Genomic DNA, 23,820 nt, shown 5'->3' with positions numbered 1-23,820 from the left:
TATTGTTTTTATTTAAAGGTAATATATAAATACCTTAATTGTTGGGAAGGGCAACATTTGCAATGGGTAGGGCTGTAAACGAGCCGAGCTTGAGCGAGCTCAGGCTAGACTCGTGTTTGGCTCGTTCGAAATAGCTCGTGTTCGAAATCGGCTCGTGAACAGTGTGTTCGTGTTCGGCTCGATTTAAATATTCGTGTTCGTGTTCAGCTCGTGTTCGGCTCGAAATTGGCTCGTTAAACTAAAATTGAGAAAAATAGATATAAAGTGTGAGATTCGAACCTGGATCAAATATATACAAAAGAAGACACTAACCACATTGCCACATGAGGTGTTATGATTTAAACTTAGACATAAATATATATAATATATTATTATATAAATAATATATGTAATATATTGTTGTATTAAAAGTTATATAAATTTTTTTTTTCCGAGCCATTTCGAGCCAAACACGAGCCAACAAACTATTATTTGTGTTCGGCTTGTTTACATTTCAAGCTTAAAAAAATTATTTGTATTCGGCTCGTTAAACTTAACTAACGAAGCTTAACGAGCCGAACACGAGCTGCTTAACGAGCCGAAGAGGAGCTGTTAACGAACAACGAGCCAAATTCACAGCCCAGGCACCATTTACATAGTTTAAGTTTTCTGCAGAAAAAATCTACTTCAACCGTCTTTTTAACTTACCACGTGTCCCGCCTTTGTCCGCTATTCGGACTGTACTAAAACGCTGGCCCCTCCATCCGCACTCACCAAGATCCGACTTCTGGCTGACTTCCGCTTCTACTTTGGAGGTTCGAGGGCAGGCACGCCATGGTTACCACAGCGTTAAGAGGCGCACGCCTCCCGCTTATAGTAAACAATCCCAAGGTCTGTTCTCTCTCTCGTCCCTCCACTCACTCTCCTTGCATTTGCCTGTGTTGTGCACACCGGGGAATTATTTCAAACAGCTTATGAGCGTGTTGCATAAAATCATCCATTCAGCATCTGCATCAGCAATCGTATCTTTGAGGCTAATTTGATGATTATTTAAAAAAAAAAAGAAGAAAAGATTCTTCTACTTTGATGTGCAGTGTTATTGAGGTGGTTTTCTTGGTAAAGTTTATCGTGTTCTTGTGGTTCTTCGCAAGGGTTTTGAGAAATTATTAGATGATTATCACTGCTTGATTCATCGCGTTCCATTTTTTCTCCCTTTCTATTTTTTGTTTCTTCATTGACAGCATCCTCCGATGTCTGGGTGTTTGCGTTTAAGAAAGCTTAGTGGTCGGTTTGGCGCACCATCAATTTTTGCTAGATATTCTCAAGCTCCAGATATCTCTACCCGCCTCCAAGGTATCTTTCATCTTATTTATCAAGCATGCACCTTACTTTTATTTGGAGCTCTATGACTGATTGTCTGCGTACATAGCTATTAGTGCTTGGTTGAAACTATCTTCAATGCCGGTGAAGTATGGGTCTTTCATCTTGGGCTCGGTACCTTATATTGCACACAATTAGCTAAAAAGAAATATCTGTAGGCTAATTCAGAACTTGTTAACCTTGTAAGATTTTCTTACTCTAAATCATTGATAAAGCCTGGAAGTAAATAAGAATCTCATTAGAGTTTTTACTCAGGAATTAGAAAGTGAGAGTACTCCTTACCTTGCTTTAATGAAGACAATTTGTAGGTGTTGGGATGGTGGTTTTGGTATCTTAGCAAAATGTATATTGGATATATGAGACATGTTTTTTTGGGATTTATTTTGGACCAATTGAGAGCATTTTCATCCTCTAGTCAATCAAGTAGCCCAGCCATGCAGGCTATGAAGCACAAACGCCTGAAAATAATTTTATTGTCGTGCTAGATACGAAAACACATCTGCCACGATTCAACATGCTTAAAGATGTGTTTGGGGCATTTCTTCCCAAAATAAGAGCTGAACATGAACTAGAAACACATCAATACAAACACAACACGTACATGATCCTTGAAGGTTTAAGCTTTTTTTGGTTATGTATTATATTATGGTTCAATAATGTATCTTGGTTTGGATTGACATTACCTTTTAAAAGTTAAAAACCCAACTTGACTCTCTTTGGGGCTTAATTAACTTCTCACTTGTTCTTATCCATTGTATCCTACGAAGCACATAGACTTTTGAATGGCCTCCATGTCCACGGATATGGCTTTGGCATATCATAAACTGTGTCAAGATTTTCTTAATTATAAAATTGGGCTTCAATAAGGCATGGCTTGACGACATGTGATAGGACACGATAGGACTATGATGAATGCTTGCGTTATAAATTGTATATATATATATATTTAAGCATTGTGTTTGATTCTTTTTTATCTTTATAAATTTTTCTAATATGATACTATATTTCATCCAGTGTTATATTCATTAGAGAATAGAAAAAAAAATTATATTAATAATTTATTGAATATAAAAACATGTCTATGGCGTGTCATGTCTTATTTTTGACAATTATGCCACGTATTCGTGTTTGTGCTCAGTACCCATGTTCTCATGTCCGTATTCGTGCTACATAGAATGTATCATAATTTTCTTGCCCCTCTTCTTTTCCCTAAGCTTCCTTCTTGTTGAGCCTTGAATGCACTGCTCCACTATCAATCCAACTCCTATGTCGAGTATTTTCTGCCAAGTATGCTTTTGTGCTTCCCTTTATAATTTTTGCCTCATCAATGCTCTCCATTACATGCCTTTGAAGGCCTTTTAGTTGACTTGATAGCTCTATATCTCTTTCCTTCTCTCAATTATATAGTTAACCTTTCTCCTCTAGCAATAGCTTTAAATATATGATTTCTTCTTGTTTTTTTTCTTTATTTGTCATAGCAAAGATTTTTAAACCGTTAATTTGCACCAAATCTTTATATTTTAGGTTTTTTTTAAGTATAATTTTTTTTAATATTAAGTGTTTATGGTTTTTCCATTTATTATACAAAAAATTAATTTTCATTTTATTGTTTTTAATATGAGAATGATTTTTGAATTAGTTACCTATTCGGTTGGTTAAAATCCCATATTTGAATGCTTTAAGTATAGTTTTTATATATAATATTAGTTTTGTCAAAATTTTGCCTAATAATTAGTCAATGTTAATGTTGGTATGTTGTAGAAAATTAGCGCTCTTAATGAATTTTAAAATTTAATTATGATGAAAGTAATTTTTGCTTTTCTTTTGTTGATTCTGCACATAGGCATATATATATATGTCACGAGAATATAAATAAATCAAGCACCAGGGATATATATATATATATATATATGCTTCTTTGTGTGATAACTTTTAATAGAAAATACTGATAGTAAATATTTAATTACATATTTATATTAATAATTTATAAAAGAAACATCATGTCCATGGCGCATCATAATTTTAACAGTTATGTTGTTCTATTATGTCCTCATGGTGTTGTGTCATTCTTTGTTTAGTGTTATTTATATTTTTACTTTGTAGAACATTGCTTTTGAGATGGAAGGCATAGGCCCCCTAGATATGTGCCTGTGGAGGTTTGAATTGAGCGTTTGAATTTATAATGACGGCCCAAAGATCCATTTTTATGGTGATTGAATCTTATGTCTAGATTAATTCTAGGGCTCTATGAATTGAGCTAGCAAGATGTGCTTTACTTAGCTTGATCTTTGGGTTGACACAAATCACAATGCAGTTGAGCGGTGTAAGGGCTAGAAAGTCATCGTATGCGAACTTGGATCGAACAGTTTGATTTGATTAGGAATTACTTTTTATTGTCATATCAATTTCCCCCATGCTTAACTTCTGAATTTTGATGGGCTTCAGTGATTTAGTACTTATGATCATAAGAAAGCTAGTATATGTCATTACGTGTCCCAGGCTTGGAATTAACCAAGACGAGAACAAACGGTTAAACGATGGAAACTAAGTTTTCTATATTCATTTACCATTTAACAAATTAAGGAGTCACTAATAAAATTAAGTTAAAACAATATATCTCAATTTAACTCGTTACTAGTTGTCTGTGCCTTTTATAAATATTTTTTATTCTATCGTTTATCTTTTGATCCCTTAAATTAATCTGAAAAGTTAGTTTAAAAATAAGAGTGAGCTAAACAAACCATTGAATACTCATATTCTTCAACTACAATGATACATGAGAAAAGAAAGTAAAATACATGTTAGTTTTTAATAAATCAGTATAAACATTGAATATTTAAAGAATATGATTCTATTCAATGAATCTTACTATATCAATAATATATCTATATCACTTTATATTTGTATAACCGTCACATGAACACTGCTAAAAAATTATACCAGTTAAAAAACATCAATATCGATATCCTTTTTTATTTACGTGTACGAGTATATTAATGTTCCCATACTAGTACCATAAATGAGTGACTCCATCATAGTCAGATATGCATATACAAACAATTAATATAAACATATAATTCATGTGTTCATCGTATTTAATTCAATATATTTTGTATAATATACACTAATGTGTGATAGTAAATAGCTATATACATTCATAGTAATGTGACCAATAAAAGAAATTACATTTAAATCAAAATAAAATTTGTATAAGTATCTTTATTTACTAATGCAAAGTAGTGGAAAAAAATTAAAATAATATTTATAAATTAAAAGTATGAGTACGCATATCGATGTCGATTTATTTATTATTTGATTTGCTTTGATGTTGACTTCTAAATATGGAAGCCTAAAATAAACATGCTATTCATAATACAAAATTTTAATTAATTATTAGTTTAGATACCTATTAAACTTACATTATCTAAGTATTAATTTTTCATTATTATGTAGTTCTAATTATTATTATTATTTATTCACATTTAAATTCATTATATTTAACATTATCTTAGAGATTTAATAAATCAAATCATAATTTATTTTACTGCCTCCATTCTTCCTTCGATCAATGACTGAAACTTTAACTTGAATCCCGAGTTAATTTAACCTTATTATTAATAATATATTAAATTCATAAATTTTATTGTTTTAAACCCTTCTCCCTCGGCTCGAACACCTCCTTTGCACACGAGATCCGGATCAAGAGCTTGGCTTCGACTCCCTCTCGCATGAACACACAAACTCAACCCTTCTTCCTCTTCCTCCTTTGCACAATGCTTCTTCCTCTCTTCTTCTTCGATGGTTGGCTAGGGCACAATCATAACGCTTACTCGCAGACGCATAACTCGTTTCTTCCTCCTCTGCACGACAGTGATGCCTAGAAGTCCTACCTATCTTGTAATAGTTCCGTTTCAATTACGAGGGGTAGAGGAGACGAAGGGAGGCGAGAGGAATCGAAGAGATGAGCGGAAGGGAGAGGAAATGAGGAGTCGGAGAAACTTAACGAAGGGGAGAGGAAGCGAGGAGTCGAAGAGATGAGAGGATTTCTTGGTTCCATAAATTGAAGAGTGTGGAGACTGACAAGTTCGTCAGATTAACTTACCAGGAGAATCGATCGAAGCATGTGAGAGACGTCGGGCGTGTCACGACTCATCTCGGTATTTAATATTAATTAAGGCGGGAACTGCGGTCGGACGGTATTAACTTTTCATTTTTTATTTTACAAAAATATTTCAAAAAATTTCAATATATATAAAAGAGTCATTAATCCACAATGTTCAATAAAATTTAAACATCTAAAAACAACATCATTTGTAGACAATAATCTCAAATCAACATATAAATTGTCTCTATATAGAAGTAAACATAGGTAAAATAAAATCACACCACAAACTAGTACCTGTCGGCACTAAAAAGTTTGGGGAGTTGCCTGTAAGAAGCTGTCGGTCATCGGAATCGAAATCCCGTCCCCCGCTTCGGAAGGACGCTTTAATTTACATATAAATTTAAGTTTAGAAAAATATGAAATCAAATTGACACCATAATCTTCACAGTTTAAATGAAAGAGCGCTCTACCTCAAATCTTGTAACTATCCCGAGGGATAAACACAAGACTTGAGGATGAGACTCGATCAAATAAACTAAGAAATATATGACGTTTGTTTGGTCTGCGAAACCATTTTATTTGCCGACAAATTCCCCTATTTAATATGAAAAATTAAATAAGGTTTATTTTAAGCTGGGTTTGAAAAAGCTTCCTATAAAGACAAACCCCTATAGTTAATTACATCTTAGACAACCGTAGTCACCTAAGAATACTCTCGATAAAAATCATGAAATATTATCTTCAAAAATGTCAAAAAGATAAGACTTTTCAACGAAATCGAATAAGGAGGTGTGAAAAAGGAATAGTTTAAGTTTTGAATATTTATTATAGAATCCAAAGGAAGAAGGAATAGGGGATGTCACAGATCCGAAGGAGAACCTCGGTGACTTCCCAGTCTATCCTATGGTTTGACTTCAGTTTAGAGGATAAATTATTCAAGTGTTTTATCCTGCCAATTTTATTTATTTAGGGCTTACGCTTGTACGAAACAATCACACAAATAGTCTGGAAGATATGAGGATTTAGGTCGTGACGGACAACAACCTCGGAATCCTAAAACGAGTTAGGACTTAGATTGCACAGTAGAGCTGTACAAATGCCAAAAAGAAAAGTTGAGGATTTATGTCGCACCACGCGAACGACCTCGAAATCTTATGGATTGTTGATTGTTGTTTAATTCTAATTTAATTCTAAGAAAGGAATGGTTTAACTGAGGAAGACATGTTCTGCTGTTGAAGATGGCCGTGCTGCCCACCGTGCTGACTCCAAACTCCTTATCGTGACGAGTTTAAGTTATCTAGGGTGTCAGGTTATGATGTCAAATCCAACGGCCCTATGGTTGTAGTTCTTTAAACATTTTATAGGGAACATGTTGAAGCTGTACAGTGTATAACATAATAGTAGAGTATGTAGAACAAGACACGTAGTAGAGTATACAGTAAAGAGAACAGTACAATATGCGGTGTAAAAGAAAGTAAGAAGTACTGCAGGTAGGCAATTTGCAAGAAAGTAGCATGCTGTAAACACAAAGCAAACCTGTATACCTGGGAGATCCGCAGTTTCTCAGGTGTAGTTGATGCAATCTGGTACAATCAACAAAATTTGAGGGAGCAAGCTGAAATATTTTATATAAACGAAGTAAAGAAATATTACCCAGAAATCTCGAAAAAAAATGTCAAAAGACTCGCGACAAGAAAAATACGAGGAAATCGACGAATCGGCGAATCGATAAAAATCGTAGAAAAACACGGGAAAATCCTAAAAAGAGACCACAATTGCTTTATCCAAAAATCCCAAGAAAACATATGAAAAAGTCTGAAAAGGGGGGACCGCAAGCACTCAGGTCGGGGCTAGGCTCAACTATATATTAGTACTCGAGGGTCGTCGAAGGCTACTCGATCACCCGAATGTATAAAACCTGTCACTCAACTAGAAGGGTGTCCTATCAAACCTAACTCAGGAGGGTACTCCTTAGCCCAAACAAGTAATCAACACGGGACAACCAATATTTAAAATGTATTTAAAATTTGTATTTTTAACATGCACATAGGTTTCAAGCATACAAAAGATGGTTGTATCAATTTTATTTGTAGCGAAAAATATATTTTTATTTCAGAAAAAGGTGTATCTGTTCTTATCAAATTTGTTTTTATTAATTTTGAAAAATTGTAGTTGTCCACGAGTCGATCACACTGTCAGACGTATGACTACTGACAACCTAAGAAGATACATGTCAACTCCCGCTAGTCTTATGTCGGTGAATGATATTACATCTTACGGTTCACCGGGTCCGTGGGGGTGTCCCGATGTCGTAGGATGAAAATATCATTCCGCTCTATCACCGGTGTGCATTTATCATCACCGCCCTAAGTCCCAAAACAAAACCAACCTACTTGCGACCTTGCTTGATGGTTTCACGTATAACAAAATGCTATATGTGGACACTTATGTATCAGACATAACCATAAAAAATCAAACTAAGAAGGAAGGAAAAAAAAATAAAAATGAGGTGAGAGAGAAGAGACACTGATCCACCTAAAACACCGGAAAAACGGAGGATGAATCAGTTCTCAAAACTCATGACGAAAAGACTTGAAAGTAGGGCTCAAGGTCCTTGAATTAATCCAAAAGGATGTCATTTTCTCGATTTATTAGAATTGGATCAACCCAAGGAGGATGTCCTTTCCAAATCCTGTTTCGAACGAGTCGAAACGGGCCCGAACCGACATGATGATCCCCCACAAATGACCTCCCCGACATCAGTATCAATCCTCCAAAAATGTCTTCCATAGACTCCATTTGACTCAACCAAATACTCTCCTAAATAGGACTTGAAAATCTTCCAGATTCCATGAATTGAACAAAAGGAAAGTGACCCGGGGAAGACTACCACTAGTACTTCCCGAACTTATGCCAAAATTAAGATTTTTCAACTCCCAAATTAATCAATAGCTTCTTATACCAAATAAACATAGAATCTTCCAATAAAGCCACATAAATGCTCATGGCCTGGGTCAATAGAGAAGAGGAAGCAGCCACCAAGGCTCTCGGCTAAGTCCACTAACACAGCGAGGCATTCACGGCTAAGGCAAGAAATAAGGCCAAAAGAGACTCACGGCCAAGGCAACCAAGACACAGGAAAGGCTCACGACTAAGGCAATCCAAGGCACAAGAAAGACTCACAACTAAGGCAACCCGAATCAATTCCATGAGGATCTTTGATATATATAAGAGAGTACAAAATATAACCGTCATTTTAGGATGTCAAATTTGTTCCGCAAACAATCATCCAAGTAATTCAAGCCCAACAAGAAGGACTAAATCACACCAAACAACCTCCAATAGGTCTCATGGGTGAGGACAAAAAAAAAGAGGAAGGCTAACTCAACCACATCACAAACACACGGCTAGGAACCGTGAGATGAGAGGAATAAGCTCTCAGGTAAGGGCTGCAAGACAACACACAAGCAAGGCAGACAATCGCCAATGATACTCACGGGTAGGAGAGCAAACCCCATAAAGCTTTCGGATAAAGGTAGTAGGGAGAAGTCATTATGCCCACTGCCAACCCCACACCAGGATTCAGAGGCAAGAATGAACATAAGACCAGAGAATCAAGCCCCAAATCGAGGCATATATCGCAGTAAAACTTGGTCCAAGCAAATATCAAAACTATAGCTTTATAAACTTCCAAACCAATCCATCAAAACCAGTTAATAGTTCTCGAATAAGGACAACACAGTACGCCAAAACAGGCTCTCGGGTAGGAGCTACGACCAACAAAAATCAAAACCCAAGCCACCTCTCGGGTAGGGGAAGGACAAGGCAAAACCGAGCTCCCAGCCAGAGCCAAACCGAGCCACAGCTGAGGATGACCCATGCCACAACTATGACTAGAAAACATCTCTATGCCCTCAAGACATCAAAATATAGGACTACCATGTGTTTCAAACAAGAATAGCTATGGAACTCCTCCAAATCAAAATAAATTCTTCCACTAAATTTTTTCCAAATCAAGGTAAATTTCCTCATAGCATGCATTTTTTAAAGCCAAAAAGGAAGTTAAGATGCTAAAACTGAGCCTTCCACATGCGTGAAAGACCAAATAAACCTTCCAATGTCTCATGTTAGATAAGAATAAATGAAAATCTTCATGATACATATCCTAACATGCTTGCGAGATGAGCTAACATTGCCTCAAAGCCATGTTTCAACCCTTCTAATTGCTTCCAATAGAAATATGCTACAATAAATAGAAACATGCCATAGCTTCACCACTTTAAGCAAGTAATCAAGTCTAACTCCTAAAACATGCTCACATTTTCATTTCTAGATGCTTGAGTACCAAGTATTTCAAAAACATAAGTGTAATATCACGCAAGCATGCTCTATCGTCCACTGCACCAAGCTAAGGGGCTCGGCAAAGAGAAAACCGAAGAAAGACAAGGCACAGAGGTGGGAGAAAGTACCTCTTTGAAGCAAAGAAAAACCACACAGAAATTTTAAAAGCACTCCTCCACTTCTATCCTTCCTCCAACAGTAAGAGGAAACCAACCCAAGTACAACAGACTAAAGAAGTAAGTGAGAAAAGAAAATGACAGAGTTTTTCCCCCTCAGAGATTTTCGACTCTTTGAAACGCACCAAACGAAAGCCTCATATAGACCAGAAAAGGAGAATGAATGATTTAGAGATTGCATATGGCTCGAGAGATCGAGAGATGCAGAGGATTAGATCCTCGTAGAGGATACGATCCGCGATAGAGAAAATCGAACTTAGAACGCAGAAGATAGGATACGAGGGATGGACGTCTGCGAGATTTGTCTCGCGTGCGAGAGGTGAACGCGAGAACGAATCCCTCCAACGACACGAAGGAGCGAGCCAGACAACCGAACGAGCCAATCTAGGGTTGAGGCAGACCCACGGGTTCGAGAGAATGAGGCGAGGAGGGAGGAGATAGATTTATGTTATAAATAATAATAATAATAATAATATTATTATTATTTATTATTATAATTATACCTAAATTACGCATCTTTTCCTAGACGCATCGTTGGAATGAAACAAATGTCCCCCTTAGGCAAAATCGACGTTCCGGACGCGTCGGCGCAGTCTGTTTCGTCAACAGGAGTTGTTTAGGCAACCTCGTCGACGATCGAGACAAAAACGCGTCGTGACCCGAACCGCGTAAATAACAGCTCGAGCTCAATTAAACAGGACGACGAAGAGCACGACGTCGTCAGATCAATGCGTACAATCAATCCTAAGGCCAACAGTCCTATAGGGATTCTCCTTGAGTTTTCTCACAGTAGTCTTACCTACTAAGTAATAGCGGTCAAAACTACCATGCGGAACGTAAAATGGAGGTAAAATCGAGCGAAGAAAAACTCAGAATTTCTAACGGGGAGGACTCCTTGGCTAGTTTTCTAGGAGTAGTTGACAGAGAAGTCCTACGGCTAGACCCTAGACTATTAAAGAGGAGAAAAACTACACCTCCGCAAAAAGTGAAGTTAACAGTACCCTATCAGCTGCATTCATCTTCATGTAAACCAAATCTCACATACCAGATATATCTTTCTAAAGTTTTTCTTCTCCTGAAAAAAAACATTAATTGCAATTTTAAGTATCACTTAGTCAGTAATTATAAGCTAATATGCATTAAATTTATATGTTATGCTCTGCCGTGCCATTCATGAATGACTACAAGAAAAATCCAATTCATTTATTTATAAAACCTTGAACTATAACTTTGATTTTATTATTCTCGTTTTGCTTTATGCATTTATCATTTTAACATCTTTAGTCATAACATGATTGCTGTCATACCCAAAGATATTCTAAAAAATGCGCTCGATGACACCTTAAAAAATATACCCGAATATTCTCTTAAATTGCAATTTGAGTCCGAAGGTACACTTTTACCATTTCCTTTAACGTGTACGGACATATCACATCCCCTGCCAGTAACATCTGGGGGTAATCCAATGCGACTTAAAGTTTTACATTTCATTTCATATGATTTAATATCTTTTGAAATATACCATTATATGTACGTTAATTTGCTCCCATCTCTTATACCATTTCATACTTTCAACATGAAAGGTATACATGGAAACTTATTTTAAATGATTTAATAAAATAATTTTTCATTTACTAAAACATTAATCTAATGCATAAAAAAATAATCGCCCACCTTTTCTTGCAAGTGAATTCTGAATTAGTTTAACTCTTCACTTCACTGTACTCCCTCCAACACTCTATCGTACTTAAGTTAGCTGTTTGATAAATTAAAAATACTAAAGCTAATTCATAAACATTATTGAAATGAAATTAAAAACCCATTTAATTAACTAATTTATATAATCAATACATAATAATTGTAAATCTTTACCTTTTCCTTCTCGAGTGACTTGCTTCTCCTCTTCCTCGAATTCCAAGAATTTATCGTATTCTTTCACATTTTCTAATCTAAATATAATTTAATAACATTAATTACTTTAGGATTTTATATCATTAATTTCAATAATAACATAAGGCTTAACATTTACCTCATAGATTTCCAGGCCAGTCTCCTTACGTGCTTGCTTCACAAACTTCTTCAATGCTGAAATCCCTGTATTAAAGTTCTAATTAAATTTGACATTGCATTTAAACACTCTCATATTATACATACTGACATATATGAATTGATATAGTAATATATATTAATTTAATTTTATTAAATCACAAACATGCCTTTTATAACTTTGATTGTTTTCCTTAAAAAGCACTCAAGGCTCGTGGCTCCCTCGACTCGATAGAGCAACACACCCACGCTTCTTCCTCCTTTTCCTCTTTTTCTATCGCGGCTCGTTGCTACAGAACAACAACAGTCTCCTTCCTTTGTACATGAGCACGACGCTGATCTCGTCTCTTCTTCTTCGTCGCTCGGTAAAAATCAAGAGAGCTGTGCACACAGAGGTTCAAGGCCTCCTCTTCCCCCACTTCCTCTGTGCGCATGTGAGCACGACTTCCTTGCTTTCCTCCTTATCTTATTCTTCATCTTCCTACGACTTCTTTGCTCGACCAGGGCACGACACAGAAGTCACACACTCCCTTCCTCATTCTTCTTCTTTCAATCGGTTAAGGCACACACAAGAATTCCTCTCTCGATCTTTGTCTCACTCGCTCGTTTGATTGTTCAAACGAAGAGATGATCGAAGATCAATATATTTCTTTCGAGGGGATGTGTCTCTCATTGCCTGCACTTTTTATTTATTCATTATTATTATTATTATTATTTATTTATTTATTTTTAGCTATTACAATCTCCCCTCAATGAAATTTCGTCCTTGAAATTTGAAAATAATAAATAAAACAACAAACATACCTCAATAAAAAAGTTGTGGATATTTTCCTTGCATTCCAGAGACTTTCTCCTATGTAGGATACTTCTCAGACCCGTGCTTTCATAAAATCTTCACGAATGAAATCTCTCTATTTCGTAGCTTCTTTACATCGTAATTCAGAATCTTTTCAGGCTCCTCAACATAAGTTAAATCTGACTGAATATCAATTGAGTCTGCTATCACCCTGCTAACTTCATTTGCAATATACTTTTTGAGTGAAGAAATTTGTAAAACATTATACACTCCTTGCGTATGAGCTAGTAAAACCAATATGTAAGCCACCTTTCTGATTCTCTCCACAATCTCAAAAGGACCGACAAATTTGGGGCTCAATTTTCCTGTCTTCTCAAAATGTTGCACACTCTTCAATGAACTGACCTTGATAAAAACAAACTCTCCAACTTCAAAATCAACAGATCTGTGCTTGTCATCATAATATTTGCTGTCTATTTTGCACTACCTTCAATCAGTTTTTAATCAGTTTAATCTCCTCAGTAGCATCATGAACTAAATCAGCTCCAATGATCTTTCTTTCACTTGTTTCAGCCCAACATAGATGTGTCCTGCACATCCTTCCATACAAGACTTCATATGGAGCCATCTCGATGCTAGTCTGGTAAATGTTATTATAATCAAACTCTAATAAAGGTATGTGTGATTGCCAACCTCCACCAAAGTCAGGGATACATAGTCTTAGTAGATTCTCCAAAGTCTGAATAGTCATCTCTGACTGACCATCTATCTGAGAGTGAAATATTGTACTGAAAGTCAATCAAGTGCCCAAATCTTTCTGAACTTTCTTCCACAAGGTGCAAGCTAGAGCTTCCTCGTGATTTGATCGAAACTAAGGGTGACGTCAGTGGCTGGCAACGACATCTCTGTCGAGCGGAAGAGGAGTTCTTGGCGTTGGCGTAGAGTAGCAGATGAATAGTCGATGTGGGTCAAAGGAGTCGACGTTGTAGGAAGCTCTCCCGGGTGCGCATACGCAACTGCTATACAAAGGAGGCATTGATGTCCAGAGAATCGTGCGAGAGGGAGCTGACTACAGGGGATGAGGGAGTGATTTGATCACGCATGCAAGAAGAAAAGTTCGTGTGTGTTGATTTGGGGTTGGACAAGGTAATTTTATTTATTTAAGATATTTAATAACTATTATATGTATTATATATATAAGTGTATTATGTGAACATTAAACTTAAGCAAATTTCATTCAGGTATTAAATAAAAGCTATGGCTTTAATTCTAAAAGCATTTATTAATAATTTTGATTACAATAAATACATTTTAAAGTTTAATGTGTTGAAATTCTAATTAAAATAGTGCGTATTCATAATTAAATTAAAACACAATTAAGTAAAGTTATAATTGTATATTTTATATTTGATAGGTGAGAAATTAATAGAAGTTTAACTAACATGCATATTGTTTTCTTTTGATAGTAAATAGATGTGCTATTGATTTAGTAAGACTCTTGAATAACATCAAATATTTGTATTGATTTTTTAAAAAGTTTAACTAACATGCATATTGTTTTTTTTTTTCCATTGTATTGTTGTAGTTGAGGGGTATGAGTATTCACTGGCTTGTCTAGCTCACCGTTATTTTTAAACTAACTTTTCAGATAAATTTTAAGTGACTATAAAATGAATGATAAAAGAGAAAACATTTATAGATGATGCCGACAGGAAGTAATGAGGTAATTTTAAATATATTGTTTTAATTTAAATTGATTGGCGACTCTTTCACTTGTTAAATTCTAGACAAAAATAGAAAATTTAATTCTTACTGCCCAATCGTCTGTTCCTGTCTTGGTTAATTCCAAGCCTCAGGCCGGGTCGCGACATCTCCTCTGCTCGACAACATTAATATAAGGCTCAATATTTGGATAATTAGACATATTTGAATAACATATTTAAAGTTTGACATACAAGTGAAGAAACTTGAATATTGACTACTCATTCATTTATATCAGTGAATATGATCGTGTATAATGTTTAACAGTAGCTTGCTAAATGATTGATAAATTGCTCATTTAATAGCGAATTAACTGCATATTTACTGATTTATTCTATATTTTAGTATGAATTTTTTTTCTATAGTCTATAAACTTCAATTAGTATTGACTCAATTCATTTGCAGGTAATCAACCGGAACAAAAGATCAACGTTCATTTACATGCTTCTATTTTTTTTCAGCACAAAAATAACAAGCATGTACATATGTATATCTACAAGTAAAATAATAAGCATCAAGCTGTCCCGATGCTTATGAAAAAATAAGTTATTTTACCGACGTTTGGATAAAATGAATACGGAAGTATGTGCACACGTCAGCTAGACAGAAAGAAAGCCGGTGAATATAAGATATTAAAAATATTTATGGTTATGATTTTTCTTTATTTGCTTAATAATATTACTTGTTTTTTGAAATTCTAAATAAAATTTGTGTGATGACTCTGCTCATTTATTATATTCATGATTAAAAATACACTGGTAGACCGACACCTAAGGGCAATTTAGTCATTTTATTAGTTATTATTGTAGGTATAAATATGACTTATTATGCTTAGGGTTAGGAGGGATGATGAGATTGTTCTCGACTCTTAGGGTTAGGGTTTGGGAGAGATCGCCTACGTCTGTAATTTTAAGTGCTTATCTTTATGTATTTGAGTTGTGTTGCTTAGTGTTGGTGAAATAAAATATTTGGTTGCCTTAATTTATGTGAAATACTCCTTCCATTTTTATCAAATTGTTATTAAAGCATCTATCTTGGGAAGCAGTAAGTCAAAGACGAGATCGTGGGTTACCATCGTGACCGAATAATGACCGATCATAGCGATTTATCTGGGAAGCCAAAGGGATCATGTCTCCTTTGCTCGTTGAAATTGTCGCGATTGGAGCTAGCTGGGTAGTCGAAAGAATCACGAAATACAGACGTCTCCATCATTGTCAAATGCGTTCTCGAACCTCGTGAAACAATCGCGAGCTAGTGGAGAAACCAATGAAAGAATATCATGGCATCCAAGAGTTTTGTGCCAAAACCACGTGCAAGAATCCTGCTTTGACTATAGCTCTCGATACAATCACGATTTGAGGTAATTGGGATGCCATCAATGACATTATGTCTCCCTCTATATCGCGACGTCTCCTTCATGACCAAACCTCTCGATACAATCAAGAATTGAGCTATCGGGGAAGCCAATGATGGGATTGCAATATAGAGAGCCTACCTTTGTGATTGAAAACCATCCTGAGAGTTGTGACAACCAAAATAGTGGATGATTTGGAGAATAAATTTGAGAAAGAGATGAACTAAATTAGATCTGAAATGGAGGAGCATTTCTCGTCCCTAGAGGGGCAATTCTCGTCCATAAAAGAAAGATTTATGGTCCTGAAATAAATGATGAAAATCATGGAATTTTACACAAATCCACTACAACTACCATGGGATCGAGCGACATCGCTTGAAGAGGAAGCGCGGTGCAACAATTATAATGATTCACGCAACATCATGGCAATGTCGCTTATTTTGGTGGACCTGGTAATAGGAAGGTTTTGCACGACATCAGGGCATCATCGTTGCCTTAGGAGGACCTGGAGCTGTGGTTGAGCAAAGTAACTGGGAGCGGACTCGAGCATGTAATAATCTTGAGACCAGGGGTCTTCCAGGAGTGTACGCTTATACCACTATCCCCTGGTACAAAAGGATGAGATTGAGATATGGATCCCAGAGATGTTGTTGGCTGGGATCATACAACCTAGTGTGAGCTCGTTCTCTTGTCCAGTCTCGTTAGTGAAGAAGAAGGATGGAAGTTGGTGTTTCTATGGGGATTATCAGACAGTAAGTAAAGAAATAGTACCTGAAAAATTTTTCATCCTGGTGACTGATGAGCTACTAAATGAGTTATGTGGGGCTGCAGTATCTTCAAAGATTGACTTAAAGTCAGGGTACCAACTTGTTTGGATGCGGTCAAAAGATGTGCACAAGATAACATTTCAAACTTATGAGGGCCACTACTAATTTCTGCTTAAATGAAAATAATTGTCAGATGAGGATGCCATGTGGGGGAGCCAAACGACTTGATCCAACAACAATTTCTTTTTTTCCCACCTTGAGGGAAATGTGCCTTTTTGGGAGAAGAGTCGGGTTATACCAAAACCTAAGGGCAATATAGTCATTCTATTAGTTATTATTATGGGTATAAATAGGGTTTTTTTTGCTTGGGGTTAGGAGGGATGATGAGATTATTGTCACTAGTCTTACTGTTAGGGTTTGGGAGAGATCGTCTTTCTCTCGAATTGTAGGTGCTTATCTTTATGTATTTGAGTTTTTTTGTTTGGTGTTGGTGAAATAAAAGCTTTGGTTGCCCTAATTATTTTGAAAAACTCCTCCAATTCGTATCATACACCTCAATGTCTCTCTGTTTATTTGAGAGTATTCAAGTTTTTAAAAGCACGAAGATTGTTAAAATGCATCGTATTCATGCTCTAAAAGCAGTTTGAAGTTCATGTGAAATTTTTATGTAACTTTTTATTGATTATCTAAAATTGCTGTAGCATAGCACTTTGACAACTGCTATGGCAATAACAAATTATAGCAATATGGTAAACCTAGGGGCCATTTGGGACCACTTTTGATTTTTGTTTTTTATTTTTATTTTGTTTAGTTTATGCTTTTTCTTTAAATAAAACATGTTTTTTTGATATAAAAACAAAAAACAAAGACAAAAGACAAAAGTGATCCCAAACAAGCCCTTAGATTTTTTTTTCTTGAGTTGCAGTTTCGGTTATACTTTATATTTGTTTTGTTGTTTTAATTATTAGTTTTTACTAGCTTTATCAGGGTTGAGTCGGTTGTATATAAACTTTGTGGCAGCTCTCTTTACAAGTAATTGATAGAATGAATGTATGAGAAAGGTTTAGGCTTGCAGATATTGATGCAAATGTGTTAAATCAGAAACTTCTTTTTCCCAAAAAATAATTTGAGAATCCAATTACTATGAAGTAAAACATATCTGCCACCTAGTACTTTCCCCAGGAATTTTATCTAGATTTTGATCAAATCTTGTTTGCTTCATCTTACTGTATCTGTGGGTGTTGCTTGTGGCTTGCTCGCTGTGTTTCTTTCACATTTTCTTCCTCTTCCCTAAATCATGTTTTTACCAATTTGAAATGTCCAATCTAAGGCAATGTAAGAAATGTTTTGTTTTTTAATTTATTTTTTAACTTCAAAGCAGGGAGGAAAGTTTTAATTGTTGTTGAGTGAGCGATTCCTACTTGTATCTCTGTTATATGTAGTTTAGATGTGCTTTGTGATCATCTTAGTATGGGAAAAATTAATCATATAACTAACAAAGTTAAACAAATTAATTAGCAGTAATCGTCATTATGATTATGTTAATTACTTAGGGTTCGTTTAATGAGTCCTTCCCATTTATTAAGTAATATATGTGATGTTAACTCTGGTAGATGCACAAAAATTTTTCGCCTTGCCCTGTGTAGTACTTAACATGATTGATTAGAGAACGGACATTCATAAAGCTGAATCCAATTTTTTATAGGACTCATGATGATTATGCAATGGTCATGATAGGCTATTGGCAGCATTATTTTTTATTTAATCCCTTCTCTTCATTAATTCTACCTAACCTCTTTACTAAAATAATTAACACGCAATACATGCAAAATAATATGAAACCAGTTGTAAAAGATGATCACATGACATTGTTGTAGCGTAAATATTAATCCCATAATAAATTAACAAATAAATCTGAAGAAACAAGTTTGTGTTGCATGCCAATTTTGCACTTTCTTGGAGACTGCATTTACACCTCGCAAGTGCGGAATACAAGTCCAAATCACAAAGCAGGTTTTGGCTAAGATAAGATAAACATGGAAATATATTGGATGTCATGGTATGTAAAAACATCCCATATGTTCATCAGATAGAGTATCTAGATTCCAAATACTTTGGAATATTCTTAGGCATAAAGTTTAAAGCAAACTTTCAGAAAGAAAAGTAAAGAAAATAATCAGGTTCGAATTACAAAACCTTAAATGTCAATCAGGTGTATTTGGTTGGCCACTATGTTATGAGCAGACTCAGGATTTTGATATTATATTTGTTGATTTGAATTTTAAATAAATCGTAATATTTTGGTGAACTGTAGCTTTTCTAATCCAGTGACGTATTTTATTTCATTGTATTAATGAATTCATTGATGAAGAGAGCAGTTTCTAACTTGTACCAACTCTTTATCTTGTACCTCAGTTTATATATTCATTTATTTGGTTTATTTATCAATTATCATCTACTGATGTCCTTACTAACGGTCTGATCATTTCAGTAACTCATTAATTTTGACTGAAATAGGTTGGAAGTTATACTTTCTCAACAGAACCAATGGAAGTCATTTTGAGTTCTTAAGCTTTTTTTTGTCTTTATCTTATTACAGATGGTTTTAATAACTTGCCTAAGCTGGTGGAAGACATTGTCCGAACATCAGTCAACACGGGGCCTAGGGGAGCATTGAGGCTAGCTCAAGGTGTACAAGCCGTTATTTTGGTTGGTGGAGAGTGGTTGAATGATATCTCAAAGGTGTTGCAAGACCTTTCTTGTGAAATTAAGATATTCTTTATGCCTATGGTTTCTTATAATCTCTTTTTGGAGTCCTTATTAAAAATAATCCAAAGCTGTCTTTTAGCCTGTGCTTTTGCAGATTTGATTGTTTAATTGTAATGGAACCACGTTAACGTTTTGAAGCCTCTGCAACCCTTGCACCGTGCTTGATTTGTTAGTTTCGGCACAACTCCTTATTACCAGGATTCATTTTGCAGAAAGTCTCAACCCTAGTGCTTCAGAACACTTGGTTCTACGGAATTTTTAGTGACAAATTTTCTGTTAAGATGTATTCAAGTGTATTAGGAGAGCCTTGTCTTCTGAGCTGACAAAATCCAACCCTCTTCATGATGCAAGGCACTCAAGGGTTTATGATTCTAATACAACCAGCATTTTGCAGGGAATGTGGATCATGTTAAAGAGGAAAGGAGATTTATTTGTGTTTATTAAGTAGGAGTATATCTTATTTATAATAGGATCGAAACTACAATGTTCCGAAGGACCAATTTAGCAAAAAATTATGCTGAAAACTTTTCTAATATTAGATATAACATAACACTTCTCCTCGAGATTGTGGATATATATTAAGGAAGATTTACGTACATACCACTTATTTCTTATGTATTTACATATCTAACACCTGAACTTCAAGCATTACATATATGCCACCTTACCTGTACACGAAAAGATGTATTTTTTTTTTAAAAGTGAAAATAGTAGTGTTTTGATGTGATATGAAAAATTTGAGTGATATAAATGTAAAAGATAAAGTTTAGATGTTAGATAAGTTAATACATAAGATTTGGGTGGTATGTATGTAAAGTCCTCATATATTAATTAACTTTTTCTAATTGCACTTTTTTTGAAAACTGAATAGGGTTCACCTATGCTAGAGACATAAGGAATAAAACTTTTTTTTGATAGCACATCACCCCAATGCCGCAACGTGTTTATTTCCTTTATGGAATACTGGATTATTAGCAATATAGCTGGCCCCATGGTTATCAATTTATTAAACCTTATATTATATAATAAAAAAATTAAGTTACTTTAAATGTTTTTTTTAATCCATGTCATCTCATAGATGGAGTGTGCCATGGATTTGTATTCTATTTCCACACTAGACATGACAATTACAATTTATTTCATTTTTTCATGTGACTAAGCTAGCTCCAAGAATTATGCAATACTAGATGTGAATTTGTGTCATCTACTAATCAAAATAGTCAAAATTAGGGAAAGCTTCCAAATTGAGAAGCCTAAGATCGATCACGCAACTAGAAGACAAAGAATTTATGACAAAGAATTTATGTGGAAAAACCCATGTGGGGGTCGGAGCATAACTTCGCTAATCAAAAAGGTGATCGGCAATAAAACCGAATACAAAATCTCTCATTTTCTTGCTAGATTTCTCACATCCTCACTCTCAACCCATGACATACAATGAGTATTTATATGATTGCAAAATAATATATTTGCTATGAAATAGATTTGCTATCAAATATATTAAGCTAGAAATATATTTGGTAGCAAATATCACATATATTTGATAGCAAAGTATATTAAGCAAAAACTATATTTGGAAAGAAATATATTGGCAAGAAATTTTATGATATTATTTTACAAAAGTCCACCTTGCCTTCATATTACGTTAAAGTGATGCTCCATGTTTCATTCCTCTCCGCGAAGCCCCTTAAGCTCATTTGCATTGAACATCAATCAAGTACAAGTAATGGTTGAACTTAGTTGCTGGAAGAAGCTTTGTCATCATGTCGGCAGGATTCTCTAAAGTGCTGATTTTTGCTGTTTGACTACCGCAAAAAACAGTCATCTTCATAGACTCCCCATTGAACTCTCTATATAAGCCTCCATACCAAACGACTTTTATTGCAACAGACAAATTTGCTAGCATGTGATCAATGCCAAACAATGTGTTTTCTAGATCCAATTGAACCAAGATATCTCTCATCTTGATTTGCCACAAAGTAAAATGAGTAGACTGTTCTAACTTCTCAATGTCGTACTTCACAGCCATCATCGAGAAGAAAGAGATAATAGTGCGATTTACAAATGAAATTGATGATGAACTAGATTGAACTTATAAGCGATGAGCATAAACGAAGCGAAAGAAGAAACCATGCGCTCTCATATCACTTGTGAAGAAAAATAACACCAATTGTTGTTAAGTTAGATTGATCACACAATCAAAAGACAAATTTCACATGGAAAAACTCATGAATAGGAAAAACCCCACAGGAGAGTTAGGCATAACTTCATTAATCAAAAAGGTGGTCGACGATAAAACGGAATACAAAACCTCTCAGTTTTTTGGTCAAAAGGGTTTTCTTCATCTCCTTCATATGGGTGTTCCCCATCGGCATTGTGGGAGACTTCCCAATGCTGCATTATGTCAAAATCAGCGCTTCAGTTGCAATTGGAGGATTTCTCGTTGCATGTCCTCCACGGTAATTTTATGAGCACCTCTTTGAGAGTTTTTCCTTGGTGGCATAGCATCTCGTTCTTTCAACCGCAAACTGCGATTTTGGCTGGCTATGATATCAGATGGCATCGTTCTAATACTCCTAAAAGGTGTGATAGAAGGTAAGAGATGTTAGGGAAGTTGTAGGACTGATTATGTGAGTGGGAGGGTGGATGAAGTCTGAAAATCGACATTAACAGTGTTGGGATAGCGAACCGGAAGTGGAAAAAGGGCAGTTTTCTTTGTGACAGAAGGTAGCAGTGGCGTCAACAGCTGTCAGGCTGATAACAACCGGCGAACAACGAATCAACGAGGGGGTTTTATCCTCTTTTTCTGGACCAGCTATAGACACATTACTTGCGAAAGGAAGAGACTATAGCACTCTGGAGAGCAGAAATCACATAAATATCTCCCAAAATAGGTAAAGTTAACTGAGAATCCAAAAACTAGAATACAATCTATGTAAAGGTCTCTTAATAGAAAATAACGTAATTGGAAACTTGAGAAATAGGCAAGGACCATAAAATAAAGAAAACTTGCTAAAAAGTAAAGTGACTGTGGTATCTCACACACACACACACACACACAAAAGGAGGCCATAAGCAGATCCACAACAAGTGTTGCGGAAGGAACTAGATGCAATATTGTAGTAAAAATCACAATTGTAGCCTTGCTTCACTGGAGTATATTTTGAATACTTAAATAAAAGGTAAACACAATATATACTTGTTTTTTGTGTTTGAGTGAAAACATGTGCCGATGGTTCCGGCTTAAGCGCATAGCAACACTCTTTATGCCATATGGCTTTATATTAATGTTTTGTTGAACTTACATACTATGATATCAAGTCTTTTATCTAAAACGGTACACTTGTTTTTATAAATCAAATAAAAATATTATGTTCAAGCCATTTCAAACTTTTTTTGATAAATCTAAATTGTGCCTTTTGATACTTGTTTTTAGTGTACATTTCATGATCATTTTATGTACATTTTTAATGATATTATACTTTTAAAAAATATATTTTCCATATTTTTGTCTTCAGGTACAAGAAATGGACTTTTAGTTAAAATTTAGTAAAAACAGTGTCATTTGGAGTCAAATCGAGCAAGGAAGAAAATTCTGACCTGACACATTTTGATGTCTTTCTATTTTTAATCTCCTTTACGTTTATCACATGTTTTTAAATGAAATTACATTTTAAAGAAATATTATTTTCATGTCTATCTTGTAGGTATATCAATTTGGAGGGCAATGGAGCTGAAACGGGGCGAAACATAGTTGAAACAGAGCAAAACATGGCGAAATGGTGGAGATTCCTGCAGGGTGGCACCTAGGTGTCAGTGACGACGAGAAAATGGCGCCTAGGCGTCGGAAACTGGCTCCTAGGCGTCAGAAACAATTGGAGACAGTTTTGGACGACTTTTGGTGGTTCCGGGTTGTTCTGGAAGGTTCTAGGTGACCATGCACGCCTCAATGAGTCATGCAATGAATCTAGACATCTAAAAATGAAGAGATGTGTCTCTCTTGGAGAAAGGAGGGGTCTCTTGGAGAAAGGAGGGGTTTTTGTGTCTCTTTAAATAGAGGGGTTGACACCTCTCATGGGAGGAATTAGGAGAGTTTTAAGAGGAGTTCTAGAAAGATTTTAGAGAGTTTGGTGTGGTTGTTGACCTCAATTTTCGTGAGGTCTAGTATTCCTCGTAGGAGTTAGGATCTAGCCTTAGGGGTCTTCCTGCGACTATCTTAGAACCTTAGAAGTGGTGCCCGCCTCGTTTTAGTTCAACCTATTTCCGTCCTCTTTTGGAGTTTCGCGTGTGCGGTATCGACTTCTAACACTTAGAAGGATGAAACCGACATGAGGAAACCCAAAATG

At 35.4% G+C, this 23,820-nt stretch overlaps 1 protein-coding gene across 1 annotated transcript in view; it reads left to right on the top strand.

Moving 5' to 3' along the window:
• The first annotated feature begins 742 nt into the window (after positions 1-742).
• LOC110027355 (uncharacterized aarF domain-containing protein kinase At5g05200, chloroplastic) overlaps positions 743-23,820 on the top strand; it is a 79,605-nt gene continuing 56,527 nt past the window's right edge. The window contains exons 1-3 of the mRNA XM_020728742.1: positions 743-870; positions 1,221-1,332; positions 19,305-19,447. Of these exons, the coding sequence (XP_020584401.1) occupies positions 814-870; positions 1,221-1,332; positions 19,305-19,447 (312 nt within the window). The 5' untranslated portion in view covers positions 743-813. The remainder of the gene's footprint in view (positions 871-1,220; positions 1,333-19,304; positions 19,448-23,820) is intronic.

Source organism: Phalaenopsis equestris, unplaced genomic scaffold, assembly GCF_001263595.1.
Source record: "Phalaenopsis equestris unplaced genomic scaffold, ASM126359v1 Scaffold000425, whole genome shotgun sequence".
NCBI lineage: Eukaryota > Viridiplantae > Streptophyta > Magnoliopsida > Asparagales > Orchidaceae > Phalaenopsis > Phalaenopsis equestris.
The sequence above is the reverse complement of the archived record's forward strand: the minus strand, read 5'-3'. Positions and strand labels throughout refer to the sequence as shown.